This window comes from Papilio xuthus, unplaced genomic scaffold (genome assembly GCF_000836235.2).
Source record: "Papilio xuthus unplaced genomic scaffold, Pxut_1.1 DF826923.1, whole genome shotgun sequence".
In the NCBI taxonomy this organism is placed as follows: Eukaryota; Metazoa; Arthropoda; class Insecta; order Lepidoptera; family Papilionidae; genus Papilio; species Papilio xuthus.
The window spans coordinates 2,535,207-2,551,514 of record NW_013531726.1 but is presented as its reverse complement, the minus strand read 5'-3'; the positions used below and the strand labels follow the sequence as shown (position 1 = coordinate 2,551,514).

Sequence of the window (16,308 nt, the reverse complement as noted above, 5' to 3'; positions counted from 1 at the left end):
CAATATTATGTGTATGATCTGTTATAACTATAAATATTTGCACGTAAAGATTGCATTAATCTGGTTTGAAACTAAAATTTTATAAATTAATATTTTTAACACGTTTTTAACAGATAGATAATTGAAAAAGAATCTTCTAGGAGACGGTTTTTATAGCAATGTTAACTTATTTCTTCGTTTCCGTCTTACAGATAACATTACACAGATCGTGAGAGCGACTAATGATGTTTAGAGATACGGATTAGTTGACTGCGCTCTTATTTCCTACTCTGTGCATCCGTTCGTTTTAATTTAATTTGTTTTTCTAATGCAATGTCTTCAAGTCAAGTCTACAAACTACTTCGGATGCATCTCTTTAATGACAAATGAGATGCCGATACAAATTATTTTTTGCAAAGGATAGTTCAACTCCAATATTAAGGTAATGTCATGTATAATCATATCAAAAGCTCTTCAAAAGTGTAATTTTCATTAATACAAAGGAAAGGAAAGCTAATTTTGTTTATTTGATAATGTAATTGTTACATAACTTGCTTGAACTTTGATAATAATTGCTCAGTTTGAGTCCTACTCACACAAATAGGGTAGATTTATTTTTTAAACTCTTAAAATTACAGTGCATTTCTGAACGTTGCCTTAACATATACATATAAGTCAGCGCATTTTTACGTCTGTAAATTATAGTTTTACGACTGAAAATCATTTTTATGTTTTCGGTAGAATTTAATATCGCAGCGGATATGGTTCGCACATTCAATATTTTATTGCCCTGTAATTTTATTGTTCTCTCAATTTTATTAACTATTGAATACCTACTTATTTTCATGAAATGACGGCATCAATAAGTTTTTACTTTTATCGAAGCAGTAATGAAGTTAAAATTTCTCAAATAATAGTAGGTTTATTCACACAATATTGATTTCATTTTTAATATCGGTCTGGTTCGACATTTTTTGCTTTATGTATTGTTTCTATTACCTTATTTATCATTTAATTCCTTTAACCAATTCTTCAATGTATATTCTCGATTCAATACCTTCTAATAATAACCAATTTCTCTAATTTTATTTCCTGTTATTTTCAGATTTTGGAAAAGAATTAATCTCACTAGCAAACAAAGCATAAATTGCTTCAAGAGCTCGTTTCCAGAATCACTACGTGTATTCTTTTGAAAAACATGTTCAAAGGAGTTTACAGTTTTAAAAGCTAAGCGGTTAATTCATTCTTAATAGAGCACCTTTTCACTCTTTTAACTATTTTCATAGTGAGCCCCGCGGGGTTGTTGTATGTTTTCCTTTATTATCAAGATGTAGAGGCGAGTCTGTGAGCGCACCTAAGAAATGTACTTGCAATTTACTTTATCGTCGAATTCACGTACAACGTTCTCATACATGCAATATGATGTGATGACATATGATAACATGTCAATTCTAAATTTCATTTGTCGCATGTCGATTACGATATTATATCATCTTTACTATGCTGCTATGAATAAGCATGTTTCCATATTAATCTCATCTATCCGTGGGTTCCCATTGCCGAAACATCTATACAAAACATATATACAAGTGTTTTAGAACTCCCACTGTATAGAATATGTGAACCTTTAAATCTAAGACGCTTTACCATAGACTCGTGTGTTCAACTTGTTTGGGGCTTCCAATTTTTACCATCAATAACTTTGAAATAAGGAATAAGTAATTAGACATTTATAAAAACCTTTTGTATCTCACAAAAACATGTTTTTTACTCTATGAAGAAATTAACGTCAGTTGCTTAGCAACGATTGCTACGAAAAATAAACAATTAATTAGTCGCTCAGTCCCTTTTTCTTTTATCTATTTAAAGGTATTTTGTTAACATTTTCTCGGAGTTGTTTGTTTGTATTTTATTTAATTAAAACAGTGAGAATGGGCGGACATAAAGTGATAATCTCCATATCCCCGGAGCTCGGAGGTAAAAACGAAAATGCAGGTTGCCAGTGCGAATTGGGTCGCGACAAATTATTGACCGCACCGCCATACCGTCCATGTCCCATGCAAGATGATGTACCAAAATCTCGGTTTTCCACTGCCCCTTGTCGTCGAGACTTCGAGCAATACAAATGCCCCGTCAGCCATACCCTGGTCACTTTCAAATCTCCCATGCATCCTAACGAAGCCTTCAGTAAAGTCTTCCCAAGTAATACGCCTATAAAATTTGTAAAGCGTAAATTGGCAAAGCTGCTATCCATTTCAAATAGCAATTTACTGCTTACTATAAATAGGAGCATACTTAAGGAAACTAGTTTGCTTTCCAACTTGAAAACTGACGCTCACGGCAATTTGACGATAGACGTTTACACAAAGGATTCCGAAAAGTTTGCGTTATCGTCCATACCCAAAGAGAACTACGTTCATGAACTTCTTCAGTCGATCTTACCGAAGAAAAGGGCTCTTCCTTTTATAGCAATAAAATTTAGAATCCGAAATCAATTGAGCATTTTTACTAGATCGTATCACTCTGCTATAAAAATACACGAGATTAAAAAGAATTTAGCTGGATTATTTCAAGTGGCCCCTGATAACCTAGTACTATTACGCGGTGAAAATCCGCTGAAAGATCGAATGGCACTTTTGGACCTGGACTATAACAAATACGGAATCGTTGAAGTCGAATTACTGACAAAGGACAATAAAAAATTGAACTTGGACAAGTTGTATAAGGAAGTGCCTACGAACGATGTCTTGGCAGTGACTGTGCCATTTGGTACCGGCTTAAGACAACTAAATGTCGAAGTATTCTCAAGGCCAATTGAAAAACCTTTTCTGGGTGGATATAAAAATATACACACAGGTAATAATCTTATCTCCTACTGAAAACATGGCACTATCGACTAAAATGTTTTGTTCTTTTTAATTGACTACAATGTAACCGTGGTAGTAAAATAGTTGACAGCAAAATTCTAACTAATACACAATAGATTTTAATTATTTCATACAATAATTAAAACCATTCCGTTCAAGGTGTTATATATCATCATGCTTTCACACAAACACCTCAAAAGCCGGAGAAAGTATCGCCGGAAAGGAAGAACTGCAGAGATACTCAAACTGCTGAAGAAATCGAAAGAGTTCTGGTAGGTTCTCAAATGTTTTAGCATTATGTCATGTCATACTTAAGTTTGTTAACATTAAAAAAAACTAAAAACCGTCTCGCAAGATCACAACGCTTCTTGGTAATGTAGAATGATGTATTGATTTAATTTTTTTTTAATTAAAGGAAACCAGTTACAATCGAGCTACACAAATGGCCAACGAGAAAGTGTATATTCCTAGTGTGACCGACAAAATTATCATTCCTAAACGTTATGAGACTTACGATGAGATGATAGCGAGGTTGAACCACAAACATTACGCATCTATCATACAGCGCGCTTTCCGACATCACCAGTTTAGACAGAAGGTGGAAAAATGGCTGAAAGAGTGCAAGTACGTGCCACAAAATAGACAACGTAATCTTTGTTGTTGCTTTAGTCGATGATGTAATCATTAGTTATTAGATAAATAAGAGGACAGATTTTGCACAAATAACAAAATTGTTTATAACACACTCAAACTTGATTGAAACATATTTGATTTTCAGAGAAAGAATAAGAAGGATGCAGGAAGAAGATAGACTAGAACGCGAGGCTATGGAGAGACGCTTACGAAGAGATCTCATCACTAAAACTTTTCCTAAAACACGAGAAGACTTTGATCAGCTTTACGCAATGGTATCATATTCTACTCCTTTTTAAATTTGTATAAGTTTCATTATAACATACTTTATGTTATTTATTGTTATACTAGCTGTCGTGCACAAATTTCAGCCAGATCCATGCAGCCGTTCTAGATATACCTTGAAACAAACATCCATCCATCTAAACATTTGCATTTATATTATAATATTAGTAAGATTAAAAACAAACATTGCCTTTTTGTGTAGGTCGACCGGTGGAAACATGGAGAAATATCAAGAATTTCACGGCTGCACTCAAAAGGTCCCAAAATTGCAGAATTTACTTTGCTCCTAGATAAAGAAGTTGAGCTGCTGCGATGCATCGAATCTTACAGACTTAAAGTGAGGGAAGACAGTCGTAAGACAAAAGAGAAACAATTCTTGGAGGAAATATCAAAACCAGTCGCTTGGTTCGGCAGAGACGGTAAACTGATTACGATGGAAACCATAGAAATACAGAAAGCGAGAAAGCTCAAAGAATTGTATAATTCCTTTTTACGTGACGACTTGGAGGCAAACGAAAGAATCGAGCTTCTCGTCGATATGAGAGCTGCACTTCAAGAATTCTCACATGACTTGGTTGACGAGATTGTAGCTCTGTTGGATAGAGAGTGCGACCTTCTTGTAAGAAGATGCGACGATCATCAATTAGAATTTTTAAGACGAAGGATCTCTGCAAGCGTATTACAACTAATAAAAACCTCGGAGCTAAATTCGGGCGTAACTAAGTGCAAGGATATTAGAGACTACCAAAAGATGGAGGAAGGAAGACTGTACTTCTGTGAAATGTGCCATCAGGTTAAGTTACACACTGAGTTCCCGTTGAATGCTAAAATGAGTGGATTCCTCGTTTGCATGTCGTGCTCTTGGAAGGACGTCACCGAAAGACTTTGGATTGACATGACTCCTTACAGATTCATTCTTAGGGCCGTTCAGCGTGATGAAAGACGTCGTAAATGCTGGGGATCTTTAGCATTTGTCCTACAGGAGAAAGATATATTCTTCATTGTGGAGAAACTCTGGCATTCTCACTCTGCTATCAGCGAATGTGCCGACATGTCTCAGTTGAGATTGTGTCGTTGGCACGTCGCAGAGGATTGGTCTCCGTGGAACTGTTTCCTGGTCACCGTTGAAGAAATGAAGGAGCATTTGAAATTGGAAAATCCGGAGGCGGTATACGATGAAGAGCTGGTAAGTAAGGTTGCAAACAAGCACAAGCTCGCCCGCGCTAATTTCGAACAGTTGATATCTATCAACAAACGCTTTACCGAGAGCGGCGACTGGCAAGGAATTCGGGCGCCTGCAATAGCACATGTCAACGCTGTTGACCGCATTACTTTGGGTAAATTTGTATAGCTTTTACTCATATAAATCATGTTGATTTTGTAGATTATATTGTTTTATATTATAATCGATTGCTTTGTATATCAAATGTTCAGCGGGACTAGACAAAGTGCATTCGCTCCGAAGCGATTCCATAACGAACTTCAAAAATGTATAGAACTAACAATAACTTTCGATGAGTATTCACGTGAATGATCCATACATTTTTGAAGTTTGCTATGAAATCGCTTCGAAGCGAATTCACTTTGACTTACCCCGCAGGTATAGCAAGGAAAGCAATCGGGCGCTTATATTTTTAATGAATGAATGAATAATGCTATAATGTTCTGTGATTATTATACGCTTTCGTATTTTTTTTTGACACCTTGTTTAGAGATAGCAAAGGCTTCATTCACACAGATTCGCTTTTTTAGATCTCTAGCACAGTAAGATACCGTTAGCTGAAATTCGAATCTTAGCCGTCTAGAGTACGGTCCCTTAATCACTGCTTTTTACGAATATTGCAATTGCTTTACGAACGAATATTGCAATAAATTGTTTTATCTATTTCAATGTTATAATTAGAATTATTTTATATCAACTACATTATTTAAATATTTCATTTTAAATTAATAAACATGTTTTAGATGTTCAATTAGTTTCATTCAGTTTACATATGGAGATAAGAAAAACAACAAAGTTTAATGAAATCGTTCTTTTAATGTAATACTTTATAACATAATTACACATTACATTTAAAATAATAATTCTCAAGATATCAAACTCTCGTGACAGTCTGAAACAACATATTTTAAATTTAAACACAGGCGTGTGACAAAGTGTTTTATAACGAAATGCGTTTTACAGCTAAGCTTATCCGATACATAGCGCAATAAATTACATAAATATAATTTAGGTAATTAAACTCATTACAAATACACAACAAACTCTAAAAGTATCTACCTAAAGAAACCACCCAGAGAAATAGTAGTATAAAAGCCTTAGACGTCGTTTACCCCATTTGGGATAAGCAGCAATAGGCTATCAGCTTTCCACAAAACTTAATAAGGTCCCAAATTTGATAATCGAACCCGAAACCTCAAAGATATTTCAAGGATACAGGTCAGAAACACCAAAAAAATGTATAAAACTAAAACTACATACGCCGCTGCACTCTAGAATTAAAGCGGTCAAAATTTCTTAAAAATTAAGTAAAGCTGTCTAAAAATCTTTTTGACTAACATTGTCCGATCAACTTAAAAAAAATATATCAAAAATTTAATCTCTATAAGCACATTGTTTTTTCGTCTGTCTTTAAAATAAACTAATAAAAAATAAAGTTACCTTCCTACTTTAAGAAGCGTTGGAATAAATGTACAAAATAATTCAGATAGTGATAAATTTTAATTAGGTTCATTATATATTATTAGCCATAAATATTCCTGTTTCCTTAAATATAATCTCATGGCTAATGTTCAGACTATATCTGTAAATACAAATAAAATATATTTTCGGTCACTGCGATAAAATTATAAATGCCCACGGTCACAAACTTAAACTGTTTTGTCATAAAAAAAAAGTATAGATTGTTTATTTCGATATTAGTGTTAATCTACATTTAATTTTTTTTCTAATAAATAAATATTTAAGGTAAATTGACAGACAATAAACAATGTATTTATAGTAAAAACAAATCAATTACGGATTTGCCCAAAAAAAAATTACGACAAAATGCGTAAAGTAGTAGAGAAAATATTGTCAAATCACGATAACTCTACAAAGGATTTTACAAATTGATAGTTTTGTACGTGGCAATATTTAGTAATAACGCTAAATGCCTATAAAAAAATATTTTTGTCTAACTAAGCCTGTGAAGTGAACTAAATGAGTTATTTGATGAATAGCAATTTGTCAAATATGTTTGATCGTTTACTAAACATCTCTGACAATAACAAAACTTGTTAGTGACCTTTTTAAACCTATGCAAAATTATCGTGGATTGACAATACACGCTTAAAATATAATACGCAAATCTCCAAATAATAATGTAATAATCAATTTTGATAATTAGAATGGCGCAATTCGATAGACGGAATCATCAATCAAGTCACATCTCGGTCATTTATAAAAATAGATTGATTTATTTTAAAACAGTTACATAAATGGTGATCTTGAGACTATGTTAATTTACAACAAAAGTACAACCAATTATTCTGAAACAAGAAACACGACAAAATTATAATATGTGTGTATATGTTTACATAAACTATATCTATAATATATAAACATATACAAACAGTTGAATCGATATTTCTATAGCTAATTTAATTCCAACATTAGATTGTCCTATAATTTATCTAAGCGATACTCGCGCCCTCTATATGTTTGTACGTTCAATACGAAACATTATAATTTCGCTCGTCTGTAAGGCAAATCCGACATACATCTCGATCTAATACATACAACGCAAACTCTATCAACTCTATCTAATTTATTTACAATATAATTGTGCCTCAAAGTAACATCCGCAAAGTACGAGGTGCGAACAATATTCACATGAGAAATGTTCACCATTTACAAACTTAATACTACATTTTGCACTTTCAATTCGCCGTTTGCAGGCTTAAACTCGGAATATCTCAATTTCATCAAGATCATAACATAACCCGACGCACGATCGACCGATCAACGCTTCTATCTAAATATTACTCTAAACAAAATTATATATACATTTCAAAGGAATATAGTTACAAAATCGTCGTTCTCACGTTACAAATGGCATATTATATTACTAAAATCATTATTAATGTACATCAATTATTTATTTGGTTCATATTTACACTCACCTCTTTTCGCAGTCACTTACAGAAATTAAAAAAAAAATTGTTACATAGATTCTTCTTTGTGTTTCTTCCCTTTACCGTTCCGTATCATCCTAAATAACATAATTTAGTTGGTGCATCATTTATTTACTAAATCATGTGCTTAATTAAACTATCTACTGAGGATAATTGTTCGTAGATTAACAAAATACACGCACTTTTGTCGACCTCATAGATTATATAAAATTAAGTAATATACTATTTTTAAGAAAATCAATAGATATAGGTCTTGTAGGTTTATGAATAGAGGTATTTTACTCGGTTAATATTAGCGTATTCTAAACATATAGCAGACCATGTTGTTCCTTTTCTAAGATCTAAAAGTATGTGCCTGAACTGTTTAGAAGACATAGTGCTACAAACCTGATTTATTTTGCAAATGTGCGAACATATTAATAAATAAGGCAGTCTGTGTGTTGGTTCAGTGGTATCCATCGACATCCATCGATGATGACATTCTGTCGGAGCTGGACGAGGAGTTCATGGTATAATTGAGGTTGCTGAGGGACATGTCTTGCGGTAGGTCTGCACAGGGCTGGTAGTAGTTGCCGTAGGGGCGAGGGTATTCAGCTGGAGGCTGCTGAGGCGTATCCTGAGAACTCTCTTTGTCACTCGTCTCCATAAACTCTATTATTCTCTGCGTCGCCTTCACGTGCGCAACTATCGAAGCTTCCGCCTGGAAATATAGCAAAATATTCTTTAGTAAATGTTCACCGAAATGGATTTATGAATTATAAAGTTGCTATATAAGATTCTATTGAGCTACCTGAAGACTGTTCTAAGTTTTTTTTTACAATTTATATGATGTGTTCTTAATCGAAATTAATCGGGAAAAATCGAATTTTAAATAAAAATACAATTAAAATCTGCCTGAAAGTTAAGGGTACGATTATCCGACCTGGATGCGGCGTCAAATCTCGACATTCCACTGTCGTCGTGAGCCACACGCTATGGTTAAAAGATATATTAATAATCTGTTTATATTAAAAAAAATAGTATATACTCACGCTTGCAGTAAGGGAGAGGAAGGTGTAGTACTTCCGCAGCGTGGGAAGTAGAGGCTCGTAACGCGGCACACGCTCGCGCACTGCGGCGGCGGGTGCGCGTGCGCAGCTCGCAGCGTGACCCAGCAGCAGCGCGATGTACGCGCACACCATCGTATGCTCCATATGCGCACCAGCTCGCGCCAACACTGCGATACAATCAACGTATCAAACACACTGATGATGCCATAAAATAAAAATGTAAATGAGCCGATTCCATAGTTAGTGCAACCAAATTCAAAGAACTTATTTGGTCATCAGTTTATGTAATTCTGACAAAACCCATTTCAGCTATTAAGTGTTGTCCTCTATAGGACCAAGATTACAAGATTGATACTTACATTTATCGACAGTCTCCGCTATATCGTCGACCGACTGTTTCTTTTTATCTTTCTCATCATCAGTCTCTTCTTTCTCGCCGTCTAGCAGCGCATCAGTATTTTCTTCAGCCCGCCTAGAAATTAAACATTAGTATTACAAATGTGAATGGTGAAGGAAAACATCCTCAAGCAACCTGCACATATCTGCAAAGAAATTCAAAGATATGTGTGAAGTCAAGTTGACTATGGCCTAGTCGGTCATAACTTAGGCTAGGTTTCAAACCTCTCAGTGGGGACATATAACGAACTGATAAAGTGGATACCTGTCTTATAAATATAGTATTTACCTTGCGAGCTCTTCCCGTTTATAAAACAAATCAACTATGAGATCCAAAGCAGGTGTGTTTGTTGATGTGTCCCCATTATCCACTGTTATGTGAACATCCAACAGTTTCTGTGTGTTACTCTCATTGTTTTGGACCAGATTTATCAACAATAGAAGCACCTGAAAAGTATATCGTTTTCATTAAAATAAATCACAAATAGTGGATGAAAATCTAATATAGTCCGAAGATGAACCCAATTAAAAAACTATTCAAGCTTATTTAATCTAACAGAAAATCAATTCTAATTTGTTTCTATCACATTTAAAGAAATTGATATGAAAAAATCTAAAAATAAAAAAAAGTCCTCAAGTCAGAAACACTCCAAGGATTAATACAATATTAGTGGTAAATAAATAATAAAATAACTTACACAAACACTAAACTCGAAGTTATTGTTGTCAGGTATGAAGCAGCCTTGGTTGTACAACATAATTAAGCAGGTTTCCATTATATACGGCTGCTCTCCTACCACTTGGGCGCCTATCGATGCTGTAAATAAATTACAAATTAATTAAATATATTGATTCACAACATTGGTACTCTAAATCGATAAAAAAACGTACATATTTTTTTATTCGTATGGAAAATTTAATGGTCTGTATAATAAACGTCATCTGAATAATATAAGCAGATTAACGTGACTGAATTTTATACCAGGTAAAAAGTACAATAGTTATATGTTCTGAATGTTTCTTACCGACACTGCCGAAGCTGTGCGAGAGGTTGACGAGAACCTTGAGCGCGGGCAGTGCGGCATCCAGCAGCGGCGGGCGCAAGGCGGGCTGCTCGCGTGCCTCCATCACGCAACGGCGTAGCAGCGCGGCCAGCGTGCGTGCCCCGCCCAGTGGCTCGCCCACCAGGTACACCTGGTTATCTTCATTCTGCTGCGTCACCTGAAAGTACATAAACACACATTCCTAATGATAGCATAAATCTTTTAAATAAGTAAACATCAAATTTCATAAATTGCAGCCGTGACAAACCGAGGAAAATTAATATAATTCCAAGACAATAAATTAGAAGTTTTTTTTTATATCCTTGGTTAGGCTAAACGCATAGTAGGTGTACAATGAGGAGTACTTATTTTATGACGTTCCTTTAAAATATTTAATAACAGCGCCATCTTTTAACTGACAACAACAACAGCAAGAAACAAGTTTTGAGAAAGTAGTTTTTGAAGGTTAGCCAACATCCTTAGGGCCACAATTTCCTTTAAATATATATATTTAAAACTTACATTCTCCAAAACCCTCATGCACCTGTCGGCCTTGCGGAGCACGTCGACCTCTGCGCTGGACCAGGCTGTGGCTGGCGCGTGCAAGCGAGCAGCGCAGTCTTGTATGGTGCGTACGATGTGGTCCACGCCGCCCAGCACGCGCAATTCCTCCTTGAACCACTCTCCCGCACGCTTCGATGTTAACGATAGTAACGTTTCCATTGCTAAGTGACCAACCTGAAAAAAAAAAAAATTATTGACTACACTCCAGATAACTCTAAATAGGTTATAAAATGTAAACCCGAAAAAAATGACTATGGCATCCCTTTTTAAGACATTAATGTCGTTCATAGTCGTCACATCATAATTGTAAAACTCTTGTCTGCATGGATCGGCTGCATTTTCACAGATATTTTGTGATAAGTTTTTGTTACTCATAATACTAATTACATATAAGAATGGCATGAGAAGTCTAAACACTGGTGGAACGGAATATTATAATGACAACAATTCAAACTGATAAAACAACTTACAGTTATATTCTCCAAGTCTAAATGCGTCGCCTTTCCTTGGCTCTTAATCTCAGCACACAATTCTCTGACCCTTTCTTGAGTCTTTGCAAGTTGTGCCGATGTCAACCCACAATCATCTAAGGCATTCCTGAAAAAGAAATTAACAAATGTAACCACATTAAGGAACCCCTATGAACTATCAAACATTATTGATAAATATATTGGACATTTTCTATCCAAAATGCTACTCACTTGTGAGAAACATCAGATTCGAGAAGATTCAGCATAAGCTCTAATGATTCTCTGTCCAAGTCCATATTTAGACGGTCTTGTGACAGTACAAACATAACTGTGGCAGTACACAGCCCCAGGCTCTGCAAAAAAAAACATGTTTTAATAATTTTTCGACGACGTAAATTCTCAACAAAGATTAGAAATTATACTCATAAGTTTCTTCATAGTTTTTTTTGTATCATAAGGTGGCAAACAAGTAAGCGGGCACCTCAATTCCCAGAGATGTTGAGAGAGTTGTGGATGGATTGCTTTCCTTTAATCAATGCTTGTTTATTTTAATTTAGTATAGGTTTAATACTAACTTGATCATTGGTGGCATCGTGAAGGGCACTGAAGAACTTCTGCACTGTGCCGTGCGCTCGTAAGTGCATGCGGAATGCGGGCGCTGTGCATTTGCTGGCCAGCGTGATGGCCGACAAGCAACGTGTTGACATCGGATTGTTGTCCTACACAAACAAATATTTTTAACTACATAAACAAAACTAGTTACAATATTTGTGACAACATAAATAACCATTTAATGACTTGCTTCAAAAAATTTTAATAACAAGTAATGTTACTAATTAATCAAATAAAAAATTTAATTAATTACAACACGCAGGATTATAGAATTAACTAAAAAATATCATATAAATTGGTCTAGCCATATCAGAGTATGGTAACTATTACTGTGACACAATAATTTTATATATAAGATAATAACTTACCTGCAGTGCATCTAGAAGGTATTCCACATCATCATTGAACTCTTGGAATTCTCCAATTTCTTGAATTTGATGTGCTTTCTTTACATTTCTTACAACAGTGTAATACTGGAAACAAGAAAAGTTTTAACATATCAAACACTTGAGACCACATAATTTTAGGCATGTTTTGTTTTGCAATATGCAAAAGTCATCCAATGCAGGGTTATTAAACATTTATATTCTAAATGACCGACAATACTATAGTAGCATTGAAATGTCTAATATTAAACAATAGAATTTTATTCATTACCAATTCTATTTCATAATACTCACTTCCTTAGCTTCTTTGGCACAACGAACACTTGTATAGGGTACTCCAGGCTCGGGAGCATCTATTTCAGCTATAATAGGATCCGGAGATCTGTATCTTGTGACTCTAGTTAATGCTTCAGGCACTTGACGGACAGGATTACTCACTTCAGGGTTTTCTGGCCTGTCTGGTCTTGGAGTCTCATTCCCTTTCTAAAAAGTAAAAAAGGCATTAAGATTATATTCAAACAATATAGAAACTTTCATTTATAACTGAAATTATTTACAAAATATAAAATACTTGACACCACTTGCAAACTTCACTGAGCAAATATTAAATATTTTCAGAGTGTGAATTTACTCTATAAGAATATGTTTTAAGTATTATAAAAGTCTAACAAAGCAGTGTTAGGGAAGGTCATGGTGAGATTCATCATTAAGATGTTTGTAAGAACATGGCACAGAGGAACCCAATAATATTTTATATGCACCATCACATACAGTGCACCAAGTTCTTTCATTAAAAAAAAAATTGTGGCATGGAACATGTTAATAAATTTTATGTAATAATAATAAGTTATTATGTATTTCAATCTAATACTCACATCATTAGCCCACTGATGTCTGTACAAGTGCCGTCTTTTTCTAGCTGGTAATGGAGAAGGGTTATCATTAACCAAAGACTTGCTCTTAAATATAGAGCCTTTCTTCTTCGTTATTACCAACTTTACACTTGGCTTATCATCTGTACCATCCAGCTCATTTACACCATTCGGAGCTTTAAAATGATCATCAGCTATGTTTCTTTGTGATTCTTCCTCTGAGTTCTCATTGGGACAACTATTGTATGCAGAATCTGATGACTGAGTTGGTGTATTATGGCATAGATCTTCATTTGAATCTATTCCTTGACCTTCCATTTGACTCCCAGGTTGAAGATCTGATGGATGATTTCTTTCCTGTTGTTCCATTGCCTTTTCAGTCTGAGATTCTCCTTCCTTTTCTTCTTGAACTCCTCCGTCATCTTCATAATCCATATCATCACTTCTAGGCTCTTCTGCCAAATGTTCATCCTCATCATAACTTTCATCGAGTTGTGGCACACTTAAAGAATCTTCAGGATTTGGAGATTGAATATCATTGGTAGAGTTCTGTTGTTTTTGTTTATTCTTTTGTTTTTTATTAACTTTTGCTTTTTGCAAGTCATTATTAGACTTAATTTTATCATTATCACCTGACAGAATGTTGATCAAATCATCATCGTCATAATGAGATTCGGCTTCTTTTTCAGTTTCTGAATGAATCTCATTCACATCATTTGAGTCTGGAGTTGCTGCAACATCGAGTCTTCTCTTACTCTTTCTAACATCTTTTTTAATATCACTAACAGTCTTTGTAGAATTTTTGTTTGAGACTTTTGATGTTAACACATCTAAATAATCATCATTTTCACTGTAATTAATGTTTGGCCTATTGCGTCTAGACCTACCCTCAGGTTGTTTTGGTTCAGGTAAAAGAGCTTTCGATTCAGTTTTAGGTTTTGTTGTTGAATCCGTAGAAATGATCTTAGCCAATTGTGCCTCAACATTTTCAGCTTTTGTTTTAGTGTTTGACTCCTCCTCGTGAACAGGTGAAGCTAAGGTCTTATACAGGTCATATGTATCAGTGCCTGGTAATGGGGAACTGGCTTTCTTAAGGGGTTCATCATCACTATTTTTGTGATGCCGTTTATGGGACTTGTGATGTCCTTCTTTTTTGTCCTTTTTCTTCTCTTTCTTATTTTCTTGATTAAGAGAAGAACACTTAATTGTGATTTTAAGGCCTTCATGCTTAGGTGAACAAATTGTTTCCATTGAAGGACTCTTTTTATGATCCAAATCAGAATGCATGTCCATAGAAGAATGTCTATCAGAACCAGGAGATGTAAATCCTTCATTTGAGTCTGTGCTTACTATTCTTGATGTACCTTTTGATATTCTGAGTACAATAGGTGGTGGTTTACGCTCTTCATTTAATTCTTTACTGGTAGAAGGGCTGACTACATCTGCTACTGGCTTTGCTGGCACTGGACTGGAAATTAACGGACTAGCTTTGGGTGACTGTGCCCTTGGTGGTAATGATTCATAACGAGTTGTCATATCTGGTATGGGACTGTTGCTACCATCCTCTGCATAATTTATAACTTTGCTACGGTTACGCACTAAATATCGTTTATTTGGTGGTTGTGAATTGTCACTGGTGGGTTCTTCCTTTTTGGAAGCTTTAGTAGCCACTGTGGTCTTTTTAGTTTTTGTTTTTTCAGAGTTACGTCGAGGTAATTCTGGTGAAGAAGAGTCTCTATTATATCTACATCTTTTAGTTGATTTCTTTTCCTTAAAACTTGGTGGATGTTCTGGCGAAAGTGGTGGTACTTGCTGGGGTGCATAAGCAATTTGAGGCACAGGTGGGAAAGTTTCAGCATTGCGAGATTTAAAAAATTTCTTCGGTTTTGGCGGAGGTTGTTCGGTGTCTACAGCTGGCACAGTCAAAGGACTATTTTGATCTTGAACAGGCTTCTTTGCATTGTTATATGCTGTAATAGAAAATCTTAGTTAAAATCTTCATAATTCGACATGTTAGTAAACATTCCAACAAAGATTCCAACTAGACAGATGTTACTTTCACTTATGGTTATTTTGCACAATTACGAAATTTTACGTTTTACATTGCTTTAATACTTTGCCTAATAAGACGACAACAATGTTTTGAAACATAAACATCTTAAGGCTGAGCTTTTAATACATACCGTAAGGAGCGCTTCTGATTGATGTAAAACTGGTCATTCCCCATTTGCCAACAGTTCCCGCTGAACGAGCGGCTGAGGGACAATTGCTGTTTTCTCTAAACAGCGCACTGTCCAGCGGCACAGCCACGCTGCCACCTCGGCCTCTTCCCCAGCGTGACATTCTGATAATTTCATCAAAAACGTTGACACCTGCCTTAACTCCGTAAAACGGTCACTGCTCCAATTGTCAAATTTGTAATCGGCACATGTTGTAATATAAGTTTGTTTCAACTCGATTTATAGATGATTTTGCTCAAATCTCAAAGACTAAGAATTAGTAATGAAATGAAAACACAGTCCATAAAGATAACACACCCGCCATTTTTACAGGAGCTATATACTTTTCCCACTGACCCATTCGAAAGTATAATTCACTGACAACTTGGGCTTCACTTTAACGAAACTTACATTACAATTACCAATTTTCTTTGTAATCTTGAGGTAGTTATTTAATGTTGATTGTAACATTAATAATAACAAATAGGACACAAACTGCGATGTTGTCATCTCATAACAGCAGCAGCGCCATATTGGTAAAGCAAAACAAGGAGTGTTGTTAGCCAATAGCCGCGCACTTAAATCCATAGACAATGAGTTTATTCTTTATGGATTACAGATTATAATAAGTATCAACATTTGCTACAGAAAGTTTCCTTTGCCCAAGTACAAAAACATTATGTAATATAGTTTTTATTTAAGTAATGAAAAAGACAACGTTTGTTAAACTTAATGTTATTATAATAAAAACAAAATG

At 35.0% G+C, this 16,308-nt stretch overlaps 2 protein-coding genes across 6 annotated transcripts in view; one reads left to right on the top strand and one right to left on the bottom strand.

Moving 5' to 3' along the window:
- LOC106122497 (IQ and ubiquitin-like domain-containing protein) overlaps positions 1 to 5,682 on the top strand; it is a 73,885-nt gene extending 68,203 nt beyond the window's left edge. Inside the window, exons 3-8 of one of the 2 annotated variants that reach the window (XM_013318483.1) lie at positions 192 to 421; positions 1,085 to 2,835; positions 3,006 to 3,118; positions 3,262 to 3,470; positions 3,625 to 3,754; positions 3,967 to 5,682. In XM_013318483.1, the coding sequence (XP_013173937.1) occupies positions 1,911 to 2,835; positions 3,006 to 3,118; positions 3,262 to 3,470; positions 3,625 to 3,754; positions 3,967 to 5,115 (2,526 nt within the window). In that variant the 5' untranslated portion in view covers positions 192 to 421; positions 1,085 to 1,910 and the 3' untranslated portion in view covers positions 5,116 to 5,682. The remainder of the gene's footprint in view (positions 1 to 191; positions 422 to 1,084; positions 2,836 to 3,005; positions 3,119 to 3,261; positions 3,471 to 3,624; positions 3,755 to 3,966) is intronic. The other variant, XM_013318486.1, reaches the window with a different exon arrangement.
- A 1,056-nt stretch (positions 5,683 to 6,738) lies between these two features.
- On the bottom strand, positions 6,739 to 16,098 carry wapl (cohesin release factor wings apart-like). 4 transcript variants are annotated; one of them, XR_001228113.1, is made up of 15 exons: positions 15,516 to 16,098; positions 13,336 to 15,302; positions 12,755 to 12,943; positions 12,443 to 12,547; positions 12,038 to 12,181; positions 11,694 to 11,815; positions 11,463 to 11,589; positions 10,951 to 11,166; positions 10,411 to 10,606; positions 10,084 to 10,202; positions 9,675 to 9,832; positions 9,349 to 9,461; positions 8,972 to 9,156; positions 7,929 to 8,640; positions 6,739 to 7,295 (listed from the first exon to the last, which is right to left on the bottom strand). XR_001228113.1 is itself a non-coding variant. In XM_013318514.1 (15 exons), exons 2-15 carry the CDS (start codon positions 15,673 to 15,675, stop codon positions 8,386 to 8,388), a joined length of 4,056 nt encoding a protein of 1,351 aa, XP_013173968.1. In that variant the 5' UTR covers position 15,676; positions 15,963 to 16,098; the 3' UTR covers positions 7,572 to 8,385. The 4 variants fall into 4 exon arrangements, 2 of the variants coding, with proteins under 2 accessions (XP_013173968.1, XP_013173967.1); XR_001228114.1 differs by lacking the exon at positions 6,739 to 7,295 and having other exon boundaries at positions 7,572 to 8,017; positions 8,328 to 8,640; XM_013318514.1 differs by lacking the exon at positions 6,739 to 7,295 and having other exon boundaries at positions 7,572 to 8,640; positions 15,516 to 15,676; positions 15,963 to 16,098.
- Positions 16,099 to 16,308: the final 210 nt, after the last annotated feature.

Bases quoted from the DNA above. Each gene is read 5' to 3' on its own strand.
- wapl (XM_013318513.1), bottom strand. From the start codon at position 15,675: ATGTCACGCTGGGGAAGAGGCCGAGGTGGCAGCGTGGCTGTGCCGCTG. The intron at 15,303-15,515 runs GTATGTATTAAA...TTTCTATTACAG, and splicing joins AATCAGAAGCGCTCCTTACG to CATATAACAATGCAAAGAAG. The intron at 12,944-13,335 runs GTGAGTATTAGA...TTTACTTTTTAG, and splicing joins GACATCAGTGGGCTAATGAT to AAAGGGAATGAGACTCCAAG.